This window comes from Nansenia antarctica (genome assembly GCF_963989245.1).
Source record: "Nansenia antarctica genome assembly, chromosome: 13".
NCBI lineage: Eukaryota > Metazoa > Chordata > Actinopteri > Argentiniformes > Microstomatidae > Nansenia > Nansenia antarctica.
Genome location: NC_137683.1, coordinates 15,987,388 through 16,007,387, shown reverse-complemented (window position 1 = coordinate 16,007,387; position 20,000 = coordinate 15,987,388). Strand labels below are relative to the sequence as shown.

Genomic DNA, 20,000 nt, shown 5'->3' with positions numbered 1-20,000 from the left:
TGTAGCCTCCAGATGCCATGCTGCATCAGTTACTCCACTGCACAGACCTCTAGGGGACCAACAACACTAATAAGTCACAGTCATCTAGGGGACCAACAACACTAATAAGTCACAGTCATCTAGGGCAGTGTTTCTCAACCCTCTCCTCGGGACGCCCCAGCCGCTCCACATATCTGTTCCACCACCAGCTCACCTGATTTAACTGATCAAGTACAAAGCAATTATGATTTGTACTTGATTAGTAGAATCAGGTGAGCTGGAACAGATCAAATATGTGGATTTTTGATTGATTGATTGATTGAAAACCTTTATTGTCCCCAATGGGGAAATGTTGTTGTCAAACAGCTCAGTTAGGGCAGAAAACATTCAATACAGAAAACAGAAAAACATTCAATAAAATACATAAAACAGTGGAGGCTCAATAAGTAAAAAGTTCCAAAAGTTCCAGCTCCAGGTCTCCCCCACCCTGCAGGGCCTGGTTGTAGAGTCGGAGTGCAGCTGGAACAAAGGACTGTCCAAATCTTTTTGTACTTTGACGGGGGAGAACAAATCTGTGGCTGAACTTGCTCCTCATCCCTGCCAGCTCGCAGTACATCGGGTGGGAGGGATTGGCCAGCATGGCCGCCAGTTTTTTCCCCATCCTCTGTTCTGCCACCACCTCTAGGCTGTCCAGCCCGGTCCCCACCACAGAGCTGGCCTTCTTCACCAGTTTGTTTAGCTTCGCAGCATCCCTGGCACAGCTGTTTCCACCCCAGCAGGCCACGGCGAAGAACAGAACGCTGGCAACCACCGACTGATAAAACATTTGCAGCAGCTTGTTGCAGACACCGAAAGACCTCAGCCTTCTCAGGAAAAACAGTCTGCTCTGCCCTTTCCTGAGAAGAGCCTCGGTGTTGTCAGTCCAGTCCAGTTTGTTATTAATTTGTACTCCCAGGTACCTGTAGGAGTCCACCCTCTCGACTTCCAGCCCCTTGATGGTGATGGGGGCTGGGGTCCTTCTCTTCCTCCTAAAATCCACCACCAACTCCTTTGTTTTGCTGGTGTTAAGCAAAAGGAAGTTGGTGTCGCACCACTGCACGAAGCTCTCCACCAGGGCCCTGTACTCCTCATCCCTGTCGTCTGTGATGTAACCGACGATAGAGGAGTCATCCGAAAACTTCTGCAGGTGGCACTGGTCGGAGCTAAACTGGAAGTCGGAGGTATAGAGGGTGAAGAGAAAGGGTGACAGAACAGTTCCCTGGGGGGCACCGGTGTTGCACACCACCACCTCAGACTGACAGCGCTGCAGTCTCACATACTGACGCCTGTCTGTGAGGTAGTTGTGGATCCAAGCCGTCAGGGAGTCCTCCACACACATCACTGCTAGTTTGTCAGCCAGCAGTGATGGCTTGATAGTGTTAAATGCACTGGAGAAGTCGAAGAACATGGTCCTCACCATGCTCTGTGGCCTCTCCAGGTGTGTGTAGGCCCTGTGCAGCATGTAAATGATGGCATCCTCCACCCCCATGCTCTCCTGGTATGCAAACTGCCGGGGGTCCAGGAAGTCCTTCACCTGGGGCTTAAGGTGTTGCAGCACTAGCCTCTCCAGGATCTTCATGACCTGTGGTGTCAGGGCGACAGGTCTGTAGTCGTTTGGGGTGCTGGGCCGTCCCTTCTTTGGCACTGGGACGATGCAAGAGGTCTTCCAGAGCTGTGGCACCCTCCTCAGTCTTAGAGATAGACTGAAGAGATGTTGGAATGTGTCCGCCAGCTCTCCAGCACACACCTTCAGAACCCTGGGGTTGATGTTGTCTGGACCTCTGGACTTGTTCACATTCACCCTGGAAAGCTGCCTTCTCACCTGCTCAGATGTTATAAAGCTGTGAGTACCGGTGTCTCCAGGTGTGAAGCATGCTCCCTGGCTCCTGGTGTTGGTAAGGGGAGGCAGTTGCTGCTGGGGTGCTGCTGGGATGTCAGGGGGAGTGGGGGCTACTGTTGCCAGGGGTGCGGTACATTGGAGAGGGGAGGAGAGGGTCGGGGGCTGTGGGGGGTGACAGGGGGATGGGGGGGGTGACAGGGTCGGGGGCTGTGACAGGGTCGGGGGCTGTGACAGGGTCGGGGGCTGTGGGGGGTGACAGGGGGATGGTTGGTCAAACCTGTTAAAGAAGCAGTTCAGGTCATCCGCCTGCTCTCGGGTCCCCTCCACCACAGTATGTGGCTGCTTGTGGCCCGTGATCTTCTTGAAGCCCTTCCACACCTCCTTGGAGCTGTGGGCCTCTAGCCCGCCCTCCAATTTCCTCCTGTATTCCTCTTTGGCTGCTCTCAGCTCCTTCTTCACCTCCTTCTGAGTGGCCCTGGCTCCCTCAGTGTCCCCTGCCTTAAACAGCCTCCTCTTCCTTTTCAGAAGGTTCTTGATGTTCCCATTTATCCACGGCTTGTTGTTAGGAAAGCACCGTACCTTTTTAATGGGGACGATGCTCTCCTCGCAGAACTTGATATAGTCTGTGACACAGTCTAGCAGACCATCTATGTCCGAGCGGCTGTGGCGCCCCGAGGAAAGGGTTGAGAAACACTGATCTAGGGGACCAACAACACTAATAAGTCACAGTCATCTAGGGGACCAACAACACTAATAAGTCACAGACCTCTAGGGGACCAATAACACTAATAAGTCACAGTCATCTAGGGCAGTGGTTCCCAACCGGGGGTACGCGGACCCCTAGGGGTACGTGAGGGGATTGCAGGGGGTACGTGGAAAGATTTGGAATTATAATGTATTTCCCCTTCCAAAAAAATAAATACATATACAAGTCATTTCATAAACCTGTTGTTAAAATGGTACGCTGCAACTTAAGTTCCTCCCCGACAGGTGATGACTGTAACACAAGTGGTAGTCACGTCACATTTAAATCATGTTCACGATCATTTTCGCGCGCAAGTCAGCTAGGCCTGTCAGTATACCGCAAAGATGGACAGATGGCTAAAACGAGGAGGGCAGGCGGGCAGGTAGGCAGGAGGGCAGGCAGGCAGGAGGGCAGGCAGGCAGGAGGGCAGGTAGGCAGGAGGGCAGGTAGGCAGGTAGGCAGGAGGGCAGGTAGGCAGGAGGGCAGGCAGGCAGGAGGGCAGGCAGGCGGGCAGGTAGGCAGGAGGGCAGGCAGGCAGGAGGGCAGGCAGGCGGGCAGGTAGGCAGGAGGGCAGGCAGGCAGGAGGGCAGGCAGGCAGGTAGGCAGGAGGGCAGGTAGGCAGGAGGGCAGGCAGGCAGGAGGGCAGGTAGGCAGGAGGGCAGGTAGGCAGGAGGGCAGGCAGGAGGGCAGGTAGGCAGGAGGGCAGGTAGGCAGGAGGGCAGGTAACAGGAGTCAGGCTGAACAGAAGTGGAACTGAAGCTATGATCTGGCAGTGAAGTGAAGGCTGGAACGGGTCTTTATGCAGGGCTAACGATTAGGTAATTGTGAACAGCCGGACAAACGCACACCCGAAGCCACTCCTGCCAATTAGAGGGAGAGCGAGAGAGAGAGGGAGGCACTGCCCACTACCTAGAGGTAGAGGGCGTGACAGTTATACTGTATATCGGCACTCATGGAATGCCTCTTGTCCAATCAAATGACTTGGTCGGAACTAACTGTTGTATAATAAATGTTATATTTGCAAGTTAGTGTTTAATTGAAGAGAGAGGGGATTGAGTGAGAGGGGAGGGAGTGTGACTCACCATCAATGGGAGGCCTGCGCCTGGGAAGACGCACACAACCGTCCTATTCTGGCAGGGATGGATGAGAGGCAGACACGGAGCTCCTGGTCCACAGCCCTCAGTCGCTCCCTGTACTTGTTTTTGATGTACGTCAGGCTTGAAAAGCTCAGTTAGCACAAATACGTTGTGGAGAAGGGTAGAAGAATAGCAACGGCGCTACTTGAAGCTAGTGGGTACTCGTTTTCCACTGATACCCAAAACCTGTCCAAATCCATGTCCTGAAATTTAATTTTCAATGTGCGATCTTCCCTGATCTCTGCCAGTTGCTCCTGTGTTGGCAGTGACAATTCACTTGAGCTCTTGAGTGCACTTGAACTCCAAGGATCACGGACCCAGTCAAACTCTGCATAAGACTCCGATGGAAAATAGTGCCTAAATCGCTCGTCAAGAGTTTTCAGATGCTGAGTGATGAGGTCAGAAAGTGTACTGCTGTTTGAATGCACACTACACAAGGGAAACATATCAAGCCTGCCCTGTTCCACAAAGGAACGCCAGAGTGTGAGCTTAGATCTGAAGCCACGCAGTTTGTCAGACGAGGTGAGAAGGTTTTCTTCTTTGCCTTGCATTTTAATGTTCAGCTCATTGAGATGCTTAAAGATATCGGCCAAGTACGCAAGTTTTGCGCACCATCGCTCATCTGCGAGCAGCTCCGCATGTGCATATTTCTCTCCTATCAGGAAGGTTTTCAGTTCTTCTTTTAACTCATACAGTCGGCCCAACACCTTCCCACGCGAAAGCCAGCGGACGGCTGTGTGTAGTAGCAAGCTACGATGCTCTGCTCCCATTTCCTCGCATAGGATCGAAAACAGACGGCTCTTTAACGGGCGCGTCTTGATGAAATTAACCATGTCCACCGCTCTGTCCAGTACATCTGACAGTTCTTTGGGTAGTGTCTTTGCAACAAGTGCCTCTCTGTGAAGGAAGCAGTGGGTTGTTCGCATGCCTGGGTTTTGCGCTTTGACCCGACTGATGAAGCCCTTGGCACTGCCCGTCATAGCAGCCGCACCATCAGTGCAAATACTGACACAGTTATTCCAGCTTAATCCTCCCTTTTCAATGTACTCTGTTGTCAGACGATAAATCTCCTCTCCGGTCGTTTTGGTAGGAAGTGGTTTGCAAAATAAAAAATTCTCCCTGATACGGTCCCCGTCTACGAATCGAACATTTGCCAATAGCTGAGCATGCCCACTCACGTCTGTAGATTCATCAATTTGCAACGAAAAATGTCCCCTTGCCTTGATTTTTTCCAAAACGATATCTTCAATATCTGCAGACATGGCATTGATTCGCCTTCCAATTGTACAGTCAGACAGCGGGACCTTTGCTATCTCTTTTGCAGCTTGTGGGCCTAGCATGCAGGGGTGAAAGTGGTTTGAGTTTCTTACAGGAACTATAGGCTACTACCCCAACCTTCATCGTTTCATATTGTTCTCCTCCTGCCCCCAGCTTCATGCATCCCTGAACACACACATCGTGGTGTTGGTGTCGAAATTAGTGGGAAACACTTTAGGGCTGCCATGTTTCACCAAAAGTTTGGAGTGAGAGTTTTTGGTGGTGGAGCGACCCAAAACTGCACGTTTTGGTAGCGGCGGCCCCTCTCTCCCACACAATTATTTGTGCTAGTTTCCTGCAATTTTAAACCAGCACAAGAAATGAAAATAATTGGAACATTTGATAAAACAAGAGAAATTCAGATAATATATCTTAAGTCTTAATAAACAAATACAGTAGCCTACAGAGTCTAAAACAAAATTGGGCCTCATCAAGTGAACTCAACCCCTTGGTCAGCAGCAGAAAGACCCTTGGTCATCATCTTATATACAGTGCATAGATGGCTATCATGTTATACAGTATACCAGGGTTTTTCCTGGGTCAGAATCAAGCCTTGGAGGTTGATGTTGTGTGCGCGCAGTGCGCCCAAATTTTCTTTGAGGGACCCCCAATTGTTGTATTTGTATTGTAAATTGTAATTATTATTAATAATAATAATAATAATACGATGCGATTTGAAAGTACCAGTAGGCTACCAGATACGTATGCACATATTTTGCTACCAGGGTTGCCAGATGGAATTGACAATTTCCAGCCCAACCAGTCTAAAAGCTGCCGAATCCACCCGTCCAGTGTGACCAAAAGTAGCCCAATCTGGCAACACGGCTTGCTTATGGAAGCATATAGTGGACTAAATTCAAATGTTAATGCAATTTGAGATTGCATTTGCATGTTCCACTTTTGCATGCATTCTTTCAGACAATATTCAAATTCAAATGCAATTCTAATGAGCGGATGTGTTTCCTAGAACATATAAATGCAATTGCTAATCACATTATTGCATTACAATTTGAATATTGACTCAAATAACGCAGGCAAAAGTGGCAAATGAATATGCTATTTTGGGATTGCATAGTCATTTTCACATTAGAATGAAAATTTGAATTTTGTCAGCTACAAAGCGGATGTGTTTACTAGAACATGTAAATGCAATTGCGTATCACATTATTGCATTACAATTTGAATATTGACTCAAATAACGCAGGCAAAAGTGGCAAATGAATATGCTATTTTGGGATTGCATAGTAATTTTCACATTAGAATGAACTTTTGAATTTTGTCAGCTACAAAGCAGCGCATGACTTTGAAAATTAAATGTCAAATGGCTTTGCATTATCATTTTAATATTGACAGCGAATGTGCACATCAGGTACATGAAAATGAAAATGAAAATCATTAGAATTGCATTTGAATTTGAATATTGTCTGAAAGAATGCATGCAAAAGTGGAACATACAAATGCAATCTCAAATTGCATTAACATTTGAATAAAGTCCACAATATGCTTCCATACGGCGCGACTGTAATCCCGGTCGGACTGTCTCAGTGCCCAGTGCTGCCCACCCAACCACGTCGCGTCGCGTCGGGTCTACTGTAAAGCGGGTTAACATGTCCTTTTCAAAGGTATTAAAATAGACGCAACGAAACATAACGTCAGCCATGTGTTTCCTTGTTGGAAATTATGGATCGTGAATTGTGATTGCTTCTGCACTCTGCAGCAATCGGATTTTGATTGACAGGCAGCTGCATCTCTTCCCCCAACGGCGTTCCGGCACAGAAAGTCTTGCCGGAACGCAGCACCGGACCGTTCCGGCCCACTTTCACCTATGCTAGCATGTGATTAACTATTGCTGTGCATGCTGGCAATATAACGGACTCGGCAATAGTATGTGGCTTCTTCGCCTTAGCAATAATTTCGGCTACGAGGTAGCTAGCCTCCAATGCTTTAACCGAAACTTTGGCGCAATTCATCATCACCCGTTCTTGACGGATATGCTGACTTTTCATCCGAACAAAGTATTCAGAATCCTTGCCAGCTTGTGATGGATGATTGGTTCTTAGGTGTCTTTTGAGTTTACTCGGGACCATCGCTTCATTTGACAGTTTCATGCCACATATTAAGCACAAAGGGAGAGGGCATGATGGATCCTTTTAAACTCTCCATGGTGTCAAACGATGAGGTGTTTAAAAAGCTAGGCGCTCTACACTCAGAAAAGGCCACGGGCCATGACAATATTCCAGCCAGATTTCTAAAAGACTCAGCTGCCTCCATTACCCCAATCATCACCCACATAATAAACCTCTCCATCAAACAGGGACACGTCCCCCTTGACTTTAAAATAGCAAGGGTAACCCCACTGTATAAAAAAGGAAGCAAATTAGACCCAGGCAACTACCGACCTGTTTCTATTCTTAATTCCATCTCGAAACTTATGGAAAAAATAGTTTATGAACAGGTCGATAGGTACCTTACCGAAAAAAAGCTGATGTATGAATTTCAATCAGGATTCAGAACATCCCATTCCACTGACACATGCCTTCTCTATTTGAACGACCACATCAACCATGAGGTGGACTCGGGCAAGTACTGCGGCATGGTCATGCTGGACCTCCAGAAGGCCTTCGACACAGTAGATCACCACATATTGTTAGATAAACTGAAAGCAATTGGGTTCGATAGAACATCGGTGAGCTGGATGCAATCCTACTTAGAGGGGAGGGAACAGGTGGTTAGTGTGAACGGAACACTGTCCCCCCCCCTCCCAGTGACCTGCGGCGTTCCACAAGGAAGCATTTTGGGACCTTTACTGTTCCTAATATATGTGAATGACATGTCATCAGCATGCAATTGCAATTTGTTCCTGTTCGCGGATGACTCGGCTCTGCTGGTCTCTGACAGGGACATATTGCAGGTGGAAAAAGCGCTAAGCACTGAACTGAGTAGAATCTGCATCTGGCTAGCTGACAATAAACTATCAATACACCTAGGTAAAACTGAAACCATCCTATACGGATCCCCATCTAAACTCAGAAAGGCTGAAAATTTTAAAATAAAAGTGGGTAACATTAATATCACAAGAAAAGAGGATATTACATACCTGGGCTCCATCTTAGAGGCAAATCTTTCCGGAGATAAAATGGCAGCAAAAGTAATCAAAAAAGTGAACCATAAAACTAGATTCTTGTACAGGATATCCTCACTTGTCAGTAAAAACACACTGAGGACCCTATCAGGAGCTCTCATTCAATGTCACTTCGACTATGCCGTAACATCATGGTACTATAGAACCACAAAGGCCCATAAAACAAGACTCCAGACAGCCCAAAATAAACTGGTTAGGCTTCTACTAGGCCTCAACCCTAGGACACATCTAACCGCTGCTCATTTTTTGAGCCTTGATTGGCTACGAGTAGTTGACAGAGTGCAGCAGCTTGCACTGGGCCTAGTCTTCAAGATACGCTACACCACAAAGACACCCAAGTACCTGTCAACATACTTCCAAAAAGTGAACAACGTCCACACTTACAACACCAGAGGAAGCTCCACGAACCACGTTCAACCGCGTTGCACCACAAACAAGGGTTTAAACTCGTTTGCAAACTATGCAGTAAAGATGTGGAACGCCCTTCCTATAATCTTAAAGGAGTGCAAAACACTGCCCACCTTCAAAACCACTCTCAAAAAACATTTACAGGAGGCTGCAATCCGTAACTGGACCCTCTAAAACAAAAATCAGATTAAAAGACCTGAACTACCCACTGTACATACTTTGTGTTTTGTCCCCCGCCCCCACCTGTGGTGTATGTCCCCACCTGTCCTACCCGCTGTACATACCTTATGTTTTGTTGTATTGTTCTTCCCATGATGGATGTACGTTTATCTTGTAGATAGTAATAGTTATTTGTCTGTATTATCATGTAGATAGTACTAGTTCTTTTCTTATGTCTGTCTTACATGTAACGATGAATTGAAAATCAAGGACCCCAATTGAAATAAGCCAGTGGCTTTCTTGGGTTTTTATCCTCTTAGGTTGACCTTGCATGTAATATGTACTTTCATGTACCTACTTCTGCAAACATTCTAATAAAGTTTTCAATCAATCAATCAATCCTCATTAGAGATGAAGCCATACTTTAAGTAGCTGTCGTCGTATTGTCTTTTTTTGGCCTTACTGCTGGTATCTACCTTCGATGTAGAGCTGGATGGAGTTGGCTCTGTTTCAGAGTCAACCTTCGCTTCTTCTGGAGCCTTTCTTTTTAAAAAGCGTTCCATGATGCTACTTGTCTGCTACTTGTCTGCTACCTGTCTGCTTCCGCTCGAAATGTCTTTGTGCGGTAAATGAAAAAACAATGCAGGCTGCAGTGCAGACACACTGACCTTACGCTGAATCCGGTATTGACATTGTGACATGGGAAGACAGACAGATTTTGATAATGAATTGTATTGTATTGTATTATATTTATTTGTATATATTTATTTATTTATATATTTATTCATTCATTCATATGAACGTCAGAATATAGAATTATTTGACGGCACCCCTGAAGACACCAGGGGGCGCCCCAGTGTGCCGCGGCACCCCGGTTGAGAAACGCTGATCTAGGGGACCAACAACACTAATAAGTCGCAGTCATCTAGGGGACCAACAACACTAATAAGTCACAGTCATCGGGGACCAACAACACTAATAAGTCACAGTCATCTAGGGGACCAACAACACTACGGTAGTTGTTATCACTAGTCACAGCCAGGAATGTCGTGTCAAAGCAATGTTGTTTAGATTGGGTCTTGGACCATGTTGTAATGTGTTTTCCTGTTCTAAAGGAAAATAGATTGCATCTCTTGAACAAATAAAGCTGCCCACTGACTTGGTCTTATTTTCCAGGATCAAAAGATGATCATAATTTGGCTATAGAAAAGGATGTACCATTGTTACATCTAAGGCCAAGCTGCAGCGGGTGATACGCTCGGCGGAGAGGCCCTGTTTAAAAGTAGGGCTTTGGGGAGGGCCAGGAAGATCATGGCTGACCCCGCACACCCAGGACACGGTCTCTTCGCCCCGCCCCCCCCCCCCCCAGGAGGGTGCGGTCTCTAAAAACTGTGAAGGCCCGACATGCACAAAGCTTTTCCCCCACAGCCATCCGGCTCCTAAATGCTGCTGCCCCCCCCCCCCCCCCCCCTGACCCCTATCTATCTATCTACCCTCCCTCCACCCCCACCCAGAGAGCATTTTGCTTACTCATGCAGGCAGCATGCTCCTCTGGCATGCAGTGGGCCTGCACAGCGTCCCATCCCTATAGCCACAAATACAATGCCTGAGAGAGGGGGTGGCTTATTCCAGAGAAGTTACACAATGGGCCAGAGAGATCAACCTCCTAGCCTTCAGGCTTTGTAAACAGTGAATAGGGGACGAGGATCAAGCCTAGACAAAATTCAAATGCTAGATGATTTTTGTGTGTTGCAAATGGAAAAATGTGTGAAGCTATTTCCTATTCAATACCAGTAGAAATGTGTAATTCAGTAGGCCTACATGTACTGTATGTACCATTGCAATATGTCTGTTCATTCTCTTTCAAGTCCTTTGAAAACCTGTGGATAAAAGAACATTGTTTCCCCCTTTTTTACTCTTGCTGCAGTACACCTGTGGCAATACATTTCAGATTGAATATGCAGGGAAAATATGAAAAAATACATTTCTAAAATGGTTATCCTAGCTAGTTCCTAATTTGGAACATTGTAGGCAAAAACCACACATACACAATACATGTGTATGCCATTGATGACTGAAAACAGTAGCAGTTTTGGACCCAACTCAGCTAGCCTCCACACTAAAAAGAGACATGTCTAAAAACAACAAAATAAATAACTGAGAACAAACAAACTCTGGGTAGAAAAGCGGAAATGTAAACCAATGAGTAAAACAAGTCTTATGACTGACTCGGAGAAAAGAAGGAAAGAAGAAGTGAGAGGTATTGACCAATATTGGCAAGTCTTCGTGACGTTAGAATTATAAGGTTCTATCTCCATTTTTGTCCAAATTTAGTTTTTTACATAATCTGATCCATTAGCTGTTTATTAATGCCTGTGTGGTGTTATTTTTAAAATGTTGACATTTTTCAGTTAGTAATTCATAAAATACAAAGGTTCCATCTCACAAAACATAATGGAATGTAAAGACTTTGACGCTCAATATCTCTGAACTACCCTAAACGGAGATAGAACCTTATCATTCTGAGCTCACGAGAGTGTTGATCAGATTCCATAAGAAAATCACACCCCAAAATCACACTCCTGCACAGGATAGGCCTATGCATTTTCAGCAGGAAAATAGTCTGCATATTCAGACAACATGACACAATCTGGTCTCCTTTGACTTGCAGTGAGGTCTACTCATGATCAATGTTCAAGTCAAATTAAACAGTTTCAGGCAAGAAAGAACAATTACCCATAATCGTGAGTTTAGAATGATAAGGTTCTATCTCCGTTTAGGGCAGTTCAGAGATATTGAGCGTCAAAGTTTTTACATTCCATTATGTTCTGTGAGATGGAACCTTTGTATTTGATTAATTATTAACTAAAACATTTCAACATTTTAAAACTAACACCACACAGGCATTAATAAACACCTAATGGATCAGATTATGTACAAAACTCAATTCTGACAAAAATTGAGATAGAACCTTATAATTCTAACGTCACGAATTTGGCTGACCACGTCTGGTTTCAGTTACACACACACACACACACACACACACACACACACACACACACACACACACACACGCACGCACGCACGCACACACACACGCACACACACACACACACACACACACACACACACACACACACACACACACGCACACACACACGCACACACAATTGTCACGGATTCCTAGAAGTTAGTAGTCACTACGTTCGTTGCTATTGGCTCACTTTTAGTGGAATAGGCACATTACAGGATAAGTTCACAGATCTTTAACACTGCGACATTACAGTGCCAATGGGCGTGTGTGTTATCATACTAAAGAAAGTGAAATACAGGCATAGAGACGTTATTTCTGTTCCAAGGAGGAGTTAAGTTTGTTTTGTAACATACCGCGTTTGTATCTTCAACAGTCAGTTCATGATCGTGAAGTTGATGAAGTGTTCTACTACCGACACTTTAAACAACAGGATTTAGGATGTTAGTGACATATGCGTGGAGTATTTCAGCTTTCAGATGGTACTTTCTACTTTGGTTCTGGATGTTCGGCGGCTTGGCGCATTCAGAACCAGGACCAGAGGAAGGTGAGTGATCAGGTGTTATTAAACATCACGTCAGGATCATGTGGGGTCATGAAACATCGTGACGTTAGAATTATAAGGTTCTATCTCTATTTTTGGTCAGAATTGAGTTTTTTTTACATAATCTGATCCATTAGGTGTTTATTAATGCCTGTGTGGTGTTATTTTTAAAATGTTGACATTTTTTAGTTAGTAATTAATAAAATACAAAGCTCCATCTCACAAAACATAATGGAATGTAAAAACTTTGACGCTCAATATCTCTGAACTGCCCTAAACGGAGATAGAACCTTCTCATTCTAAACGGAGATAGAACCTTATCATTCTAAACGGAGATAGAACCTTATCATTCTAAACTCACGTCATATCTGTACATTGTTTCAATGCAATGCAGAGGTGTGCCTTAAGTCAGATATCGCTTTAATATTGTTGTTCTATTATTCGTTTTTTCTTCTTTCAATTCATTGATGTTGTTTTGCCTAGTGTTCCCCTTTTTGCCTCATTTAATTGATTCTAGTTTTGCCATTAGCCTACCAATACGAAGGTTTATCAAATGAAACTGGAACTTGAAACTTGTTATAACTACACATAGGCTTTCTATGTAGGCTACAGCTCATTTATTTTACTTTTACTAGTACTATAATAATATGATTATAGTACTAATACTAGTAGCCTACTAGTACTATAATAATAGTACTATAATAATATTATTTTATATACACTACCGTTCAAAAGTTTGGGGTCACCCAGACAATTTCGTGTTTTCCATGAAAACTCACACTTTTATTTATCAAATGAGTTGCAAAATGAATATAAAATAGAGTCAAGACATTGACAAGGTTAGAAATAATGAGTTTTATTTGAAATAATAATTTTGTCGTTCAAACTTTGCTTTCGTCAAAAAATGCTCCCTTTGCAGCAATTACAGCATTGCAGACCTTTGGCATTCTAGCTGTTAATTTGTTGAGGTAATCTGAAGAAATTTCACCCCACGTTTCCTGAAGCACCTCCCCCAAGTTGGATTGGCTTGATGGGCACTTCTTGCGGTCAAACAGCTCAATGGGGTTGAGGTCTGGTGACTCCGCTGGCCACTCCATTACAGACAGAATACTAGCTGCCTGCTTCTTCCCTAAATAGTTCTTGCATAATTTGGAGGTGTGCTTTGGGTCATTGTCCTGTTGTAGAAGGAAATTGGCTCCAATCAAGCGCTGTCTACAGGGTATGGCATGGTGTTGCAAAATTGAGTGATAGCCTTCCTTCCTTATTCAAAATCCCTTTAACCTTGTACAAATCTCCCACGTTACCAGCACCAAAGCAGCCCCAGACCATCACATTACCTCCACCATGCTTGACAGATGGTGTCAGGCACTCTTCCAGCATCTTTTCACTTGTTCTGCATCTCACAAATGTTCTTCTGTGTGATCCAAACACCTCAAACTTCGATTTGTCTGTCCATAACACTTTTTTCCAATCTTCCTCTGTCCAATGTCTGTGTTCTTTTCCCCATATTAATATTTTCCTTTTATTGGCCAGTCTCAGATATGGCTTTTTCTTTGCCACTCTGCCTAGAAGGCCAGCATCCCGGAGTCGCCTCTTCACTGTAGACGTTGACACTGGCGTTTTGCGGGTACCATTTAATGAAGCTGCCAGTTCAGGACCTGTGAGGCGTCTGTTTCTCAAACTAGAGACTCTAATGTACTTGTCTTCTTGCTCAGTTGTGCACCGGGGCCTCCCACTTCTCTTTCTACTCTGGTCAGAGCCTGTTTGTGCTGTTCTCAGAAGGGAGTAGTACACACCGTTGTAGGAAATGTTCAGTTTCTTGGCAATTTCTCACATTTCTTCATTTCTAAGAACAAGAATAGACTGTCGAGTTTCATATGAAAGTTCTCTTTTTCTGGCCATTTTGAGAGTATAATCGAACCCACAAATGTGATGCTCCAGATACTCAACTAGCTCAAAGAAAGGCCAGTTTTATAGCTTCTCTAACCAGCAAAACCGTTTTCAGCTGTGCTAACATCATTGCACAAGGGTTTTCAAGGTTTTTCTAATCAGTCATTAGCGTTTTAACGCGATTAGCAAACACAATGTACCATTAGAACACTGGAGTGACGGTTGCTGGAAATGGGCCTCTACACACCTATGTAGATATTCCATTAAAAAACAGATGTTTGCAGCTAGAATAGTCATTTTCCACATTAACAATGTATAGAGTGTATTTCTGATTAATTTAATGTTATCTTCATAGAAAAAAACTGTGCTTTTCTTAAAAAAATAAGGACATTTCTAAGTGACCCCAAACTTTTGAACGGTAGTGTATATAAAATAATATTACTGTAATTATACTGTATTTTGATAGCATGCCAGACCACTGCATCCCTTTGACAGCCAAAATGCCTTTCACACTGTGGTCGTATTAGAAGTTAACTACACCCGTTCTCCTTTTCATTACAGTGGACCTGTTCAATTCTGTCAAACAGACCAAACTGAAGTGGACATCTGATCCAGTCAAAGCAGCAGTAAGTATAGTAACCGTAGCAGAGCAGAATGCTGTAACAGTATGCTGGGGAGCTCTTGACTCTTTCTTATTTCTTTTTCCTGCGGTCTTGGCTTTAGAAAATTCAGTAGAAAAATCCCTGGAAAAGTCTGTAATTTTGCAAACTAGACAACTCTTGACATCCTGTTCCTTTGGTTCTTTTGGCTCTCTTCCATGGCTATGCCTAATAAAGTTTGTCTCGTGTGATGTCATTACAGTGGGACGAGGTTCCATTGAAAATGGGTTCTGAGACTGAAGTCCCAGTCTATCAAGCTTGCGCTGTCAACAACAAACCCAGATCACTTCTGACCAAATGGATTGATCGGAAGGACGCCTATGACCTGTTACTGGATATTGTATTTGCTCAGGAAGAGGAGTCGTCCACCCCGTGGAGCCCCCTTCACATCCACCTACTCCAATCAGATGTCCCCCTGTCCAGATTCCGCGGGGGCCAGGAGGTTTTCGCCCTGCGAGCCTCACGTGCGTTCCACGCCACGACAGAAACTCACAGAATCGAGGACTACCTCGACCGCCACCTGGGATTACACGTGGGAGGTCTCTCCAGCCGTGGTTTCCACCTGGGCTTCTCATACTCAGGCCCCTGTGTCTTCATAGCCTCTGTCAGGCTGTACTACCAGAGGTGCCCTGGGTTTATACGGGACTTGGCTGGGTTTGGAGGAGCCTCTGCGGGCTCGGGGCTGCAGACAGGGTCCTGTGTGGAGAAGTCTGTGGAGGTGTCCCCCCCTAAGAGCCAATGTACACAGGACGGGGTGTGGGGTCCACTGCAGGGGCAGTGTGTCTGTGCCCCGGGTCACCACCAGGAGGGGGGACACACTTGTCAAGGTAGGTGGAGATGACAACCACTCTGATAGGATGATTTACAGTCTAGAGATAGATGCACAGTGGATTTTCTAAGGTCTTTCTGTGCATCTGTTTTGTGGCCATGTATATGTTTGTCTTCTTTGGGTTTTAACACAGCTTGCAGAACCGGGTTCTACAAGCCAACCAATGAGAGCGGGGGATGTCGCCCATGCCCACCCAACAGCAGAGCAGATGCGGAGGGTTCAGAGGAATGTCACTGTGTAGACGGGTACTTCCGCCTGCCAAGTGATCCATACCACTACAGTTGCACGCGTAAGACAAGTTGAATTTAATCACACAATGTGTATTACTTCTTAAAATTCTTCATGGTATCTTTTCAGGTTTTTTCCATCACAGAGAGTGTTGATTGAGTCGTTCATTAAGGATGAATACTCATATCGTCACCTTCTTAAAATAATGGCGTAAGTTTTGCTGAATAAAAAACTGAATAAAGGGAACCAAATCTAGAATCTGCTATTTAGGCAAAAACATAATTTCCCTCAAAAGTGACATAAGCCATTATTTAAAGAAGGTGACGATATGCATGTACCTGTATATAAATAGATTGGTATGTGTGGCACAATCTAACCTCCCCCGTTTCACAGGACCACCCTCTGCCCCTGTCAATGTGGTGGCCCAGCGTCTGAATGACTCCATGCTGACTCTCCTCTGGGACTCTCCTCATGACTTGGGAGGGAGACAGGAACTGAACTACGAGGTGGAATGTGAGATAGAGGGAGAGACTCCCGGTCAATGGGAGGCGTGTGGAGAGGATGTGATCTTCCTCCCTGCTTCATCAGGACTGACCATCCAAGCGGTCAACCTCACTGGGGTGAACCCACACTCAGACTACCGTCTGTCCATCCGGGCACATAATGCTGTGTCTGACCAGAAGGGGGCGATAGCAGCAGCATCAGTGGCATCCACAAACATTCAAAGATGTGAGTCTGGGGGATTACTTTTGTTTGGTCGTGAATGTTACCTCATTCTAACATCAGCTGACATGAACGCTAAGCATTATTATGATTCACACTTCCTGCATTAACCATGAGAACACTTGAGACAAACACGTTTGGCCGATGTTTGGAATGTTGAAATGTTTGGAATGTTTGGAATGTTCTAACTGCAAAATTCTCCTTTGTGTGTGTGTGTGTGTGTGTGTGTGTGTTTGTGTACAGGGAAAGCTCCTGATAAAAAAACTCCTACTCCCATCCCCCTGGACTCCAACCAGTCCTCTGTGGAGGCAGATGGCCTCTCCCCCTGGGTGGTAGTGGGAGGGCTTTTGGGAGGCCTTCTGTTATTGGCTCTGGTTCCCGTTGTTGTGTGTACCCTACGTCGCAAATACAAGAGACTCACCAGGTAAACTGGAATATCCACCTTGTCAAAGGCCTTGGGGCCTTCGTGATGTACTGGGAAAGTAGGTTACTCTCAGTAGGTCACTCTCACAGATCTAGACAATCGAGACAACCTCTGACAATGATGAACTGAAGTTAGACTATGATAGTCATTTAAAAACGTGTATTATGCTGTTGGCTGTGATGTCCCACAGTTTATCTGGTGGGAGCAAAATCATTTTAGGCAGAAGCTCCACCTCTTGGTCTTCACTGAAATGGAAATAGTGCGCATTCTTTTCCGGAAAACCTACAGTACATTTCTTATGTCATGTAAAGGCAATTGTTTCACAACTCATCCCACAACTTAAGTTATGCTTCTACCAACATTTCTTTATTTAGCTACCACCAGATAAACTGTCATTATTTGCATTTCAGTCAAGACCAGGAGGTGCTGTTCCTTCCAGGTGTGACTTATCGTTGCAATGCGGAGCCCCATTCTGTCCCCCAGGAGCCTGTTGGTAAGTCTGAAACAGCCACTAATATGATTCAGAGTTGGTTTAGTGAATTCCTCTTGGCTATACAGGTATTCTTTCCTCCCACTCCCCTCCCTCTTCCTCATCGTCTCTCTTTTTTTGTGTCACTTCTCCTGGTGCATGGTTCAGTCCAGTTGCTGGTGGGTCTTAGTGACAGACTACTGACCAGTCTGAAGGATGTCTTGGTGGACCCTAACAAGCTGACCCTGGGCAAAGAGCTGGGTTCTGGTGAGTCAAAGAGCTGGGTTCTGGGTTCTGGGGCGGCTGTGGCGCAGGAGTAGAGCCGGCGTCTAATGATCGCAAGGTCGGCAGATCGGCAGTTCGAACCCCGGATGGCCACACGTCAAAGTGTCTTTGGGCAAGACACTGCATCCCAAATTGCCCTAATGAGCGGGCCGGCAACTTGCATGGTAGCTTGCTGCCATTTTGTGTGTGGGTAAATGAGAGGCCATTTTAAAGCACTTTGGAATAAGACGCTATATAAGTCAGTCCATTTACCATTTCTGGTAAGTCAAGTTCAGCACTGGCCGTGAACTGCTCTTTTCTCTGCTCCGCTCCTCTTGGTTTGATATCTTTCATGTCTGTCTCTCACATTAATGTCTGTGAAAAAGGTTCATTTGAGTTACAGTATGCCATTGAAATGCAGTTTCCGGTGAAAGAAAATCTGTTTTATGTCGTACCTCCAGGACAGTTTGGGTTAGTCTACGAGGGAATCTATACGCCACAGGAGGGGACGGACATCACAGTAGCGGTAAAGACTATGAGAGGTAGCCTACCATATACATCAGTGATATCGAACTATCTTGTGTTACGTTACTGTTGCCTATTCTTTAGTCAATGCAGCTTATATCGTCCCCATATCACCTCAGTTGGGATCCACAGTCAAGAGGACTTGGAGTCGTTTTTGAAGGAAGCAGAGATCATGCGGCACTTTGACCATGATAATGTGGCCAGACTGCTTGGTGAGACACCATGGCACGCCTTCATTCTAAAACATATTCTTTTAATTATCCTCAATTCTCATCAAATACTTGCTGCAATGCTGGTGTCCTTTGAAAGGATGTGCAGTAACACGTTTCGTCCTGCAGGAGTCACTCTGAGGCGGGAGCAGGACTCTCCTCTCCCAGTGCCGCTGGTGATCCTGCCCTTCATGAAACACGGAGACCTACGCCGCTTCCTCATCGCCACTCGCTACGGGGATGTTCCCATTGTCAGATATATTCATATATTCATAGTCATATTCTTATTCCCAAATTTGGTCACACACACACGCAAATGCACACAGCCAATAACACTGTTTAGATCATCTTCATATTATGATCTCATCAAATACACATCAAGTCATTACATTTACATGTTTGTCATTTAGCAGACGCCTTATTCCAAAGCGAATTAAAAGTCATAAGTGGATGCCTTTCCTGTTCACTCAGTTCGTGCCCCACCAGAGTCTCCTGCGCTTCATGGTGGACATCGCAGCAGGGATGGAGTATCTGAGCACCCGAGGCTTCCTGCACAGGGACCTGGCTGCACGCAACTGCATGTGAGTCCAGCAGGGGCCGCCAGCGAGTCACTATAAAAATAACACGCCGGCTTGGGGGAGCTTCAGATCAAGGCCTCCTTGTTTTCAAGAATAAGACTGCATCTCTGTCCACACAAGCAATTTGTATTCAGCAAAGGCCTGTATATGAGACGGTCGCTACAAACCTCTCAATAAAATCTCAATAAGATGACACCGAGCATGGCCTGCAATGAAGCATGACAGGACAAAGTGTTAGATACAGGGGTCGCTACCAGATAGGAGTACTAGACCAGTAATTGTGATGACGATAGACAATGAGGATAATGATGATGAAAGTAAATCAGTGTTATCATCCAGCATGTAGTTACACATACACAGATGTACATTCAACACAGTAAGACACTACACAGTTCACAGACATACGATTAAACACATCGCAGTACAACATGATCACAGGCATACAATCAGTAAACAACATATGAAATATCCATATTGGACAAAATGAACCGGGTCTTATACATGGAATGTCTATAGAAGGACAACTGGTTATAAGACAAGCTGGTATATTGTGGAATGGGGGGCAGCGCTAGCCTGAAGGTTAGAGAGGCTGGCTATCAATCGGAAGGTCGCTGGTTCAATCCCCGCCTCTGGAGGGAGCTGCATGTTCCCTTGAGCAAGGCACTTAACCCCTAATTGCTCCAGTGGCCCCTGACCCTGTGCCTAGAGCAAAAAATACCAAATTCTAACAATTGATTGACAAACTGATTACATGGCAATTAAAACATTCTTCTTCTTCTTCTTCTTCTAATATATTGCTGTATATCTCTCACAGGTTGGGGGATGACCTGCATGTGTGTGTAGCTGACTTCGGTCTCAGCAA

The 20,000-nt window shown here is 45.2% G+C and overlaps 1 protein-coding gene across 1 annotated transcript in view; it reads left to right on the top strand.

Moving 5' to 3' along the window:
• Positions 1-12,300: 12,300 nt before the first annotated feature.
• The window catches only part of LOC308169329 (ephrin type-A receptor 4), a gene marked incomplete at both ends in the record, with an annotated part of 9,504 nt that continues 1,804 nt past the window's right edge, over positions 12,301-20,000 (top strand). Inside the window, 11 exons of the mRNA XM_080544014.1 lie at positions 12,301-12,343; positions 14,792-14,856; positions 15,092-15,716; positions 15,852-16,007; positions 16,340-16,675; positions 17,731-17,829; positions 18,288-18,368; positions 18,471-18,563; positions 18,690-18,811; positions 19,032-19,141; positions 19,953-20,000. The exon at positions 19,953-20,000 is cut by the window's right edge and continues 112 nt beyond it. Coding sequence (XP_080400140.1) covers positions 12,301-12,343; positions 14,792-14,856; positions 15,092-15,716; positions 15,852-16,007; positions 16,340-16,675; positions 17,731-17,829; positions 18,288-18,368; positions 18,471-18,563; positions 18,690-18,811; positions 19,032-19,141; positions 19,953-20,000 — 1,778 coding nt within the window. The remainder of the gene's footprint in view (positions 12,344-14,791; positions 14,857-15,091; positions 15,717-15,851; positions 16,008-16,339; positions 16,676-17,730; positions 17,830-18,287; positions 18,369-18,470; positions 18,564-18,689; positions 18,812-19,031; positions 19,142-19,952) is intronic.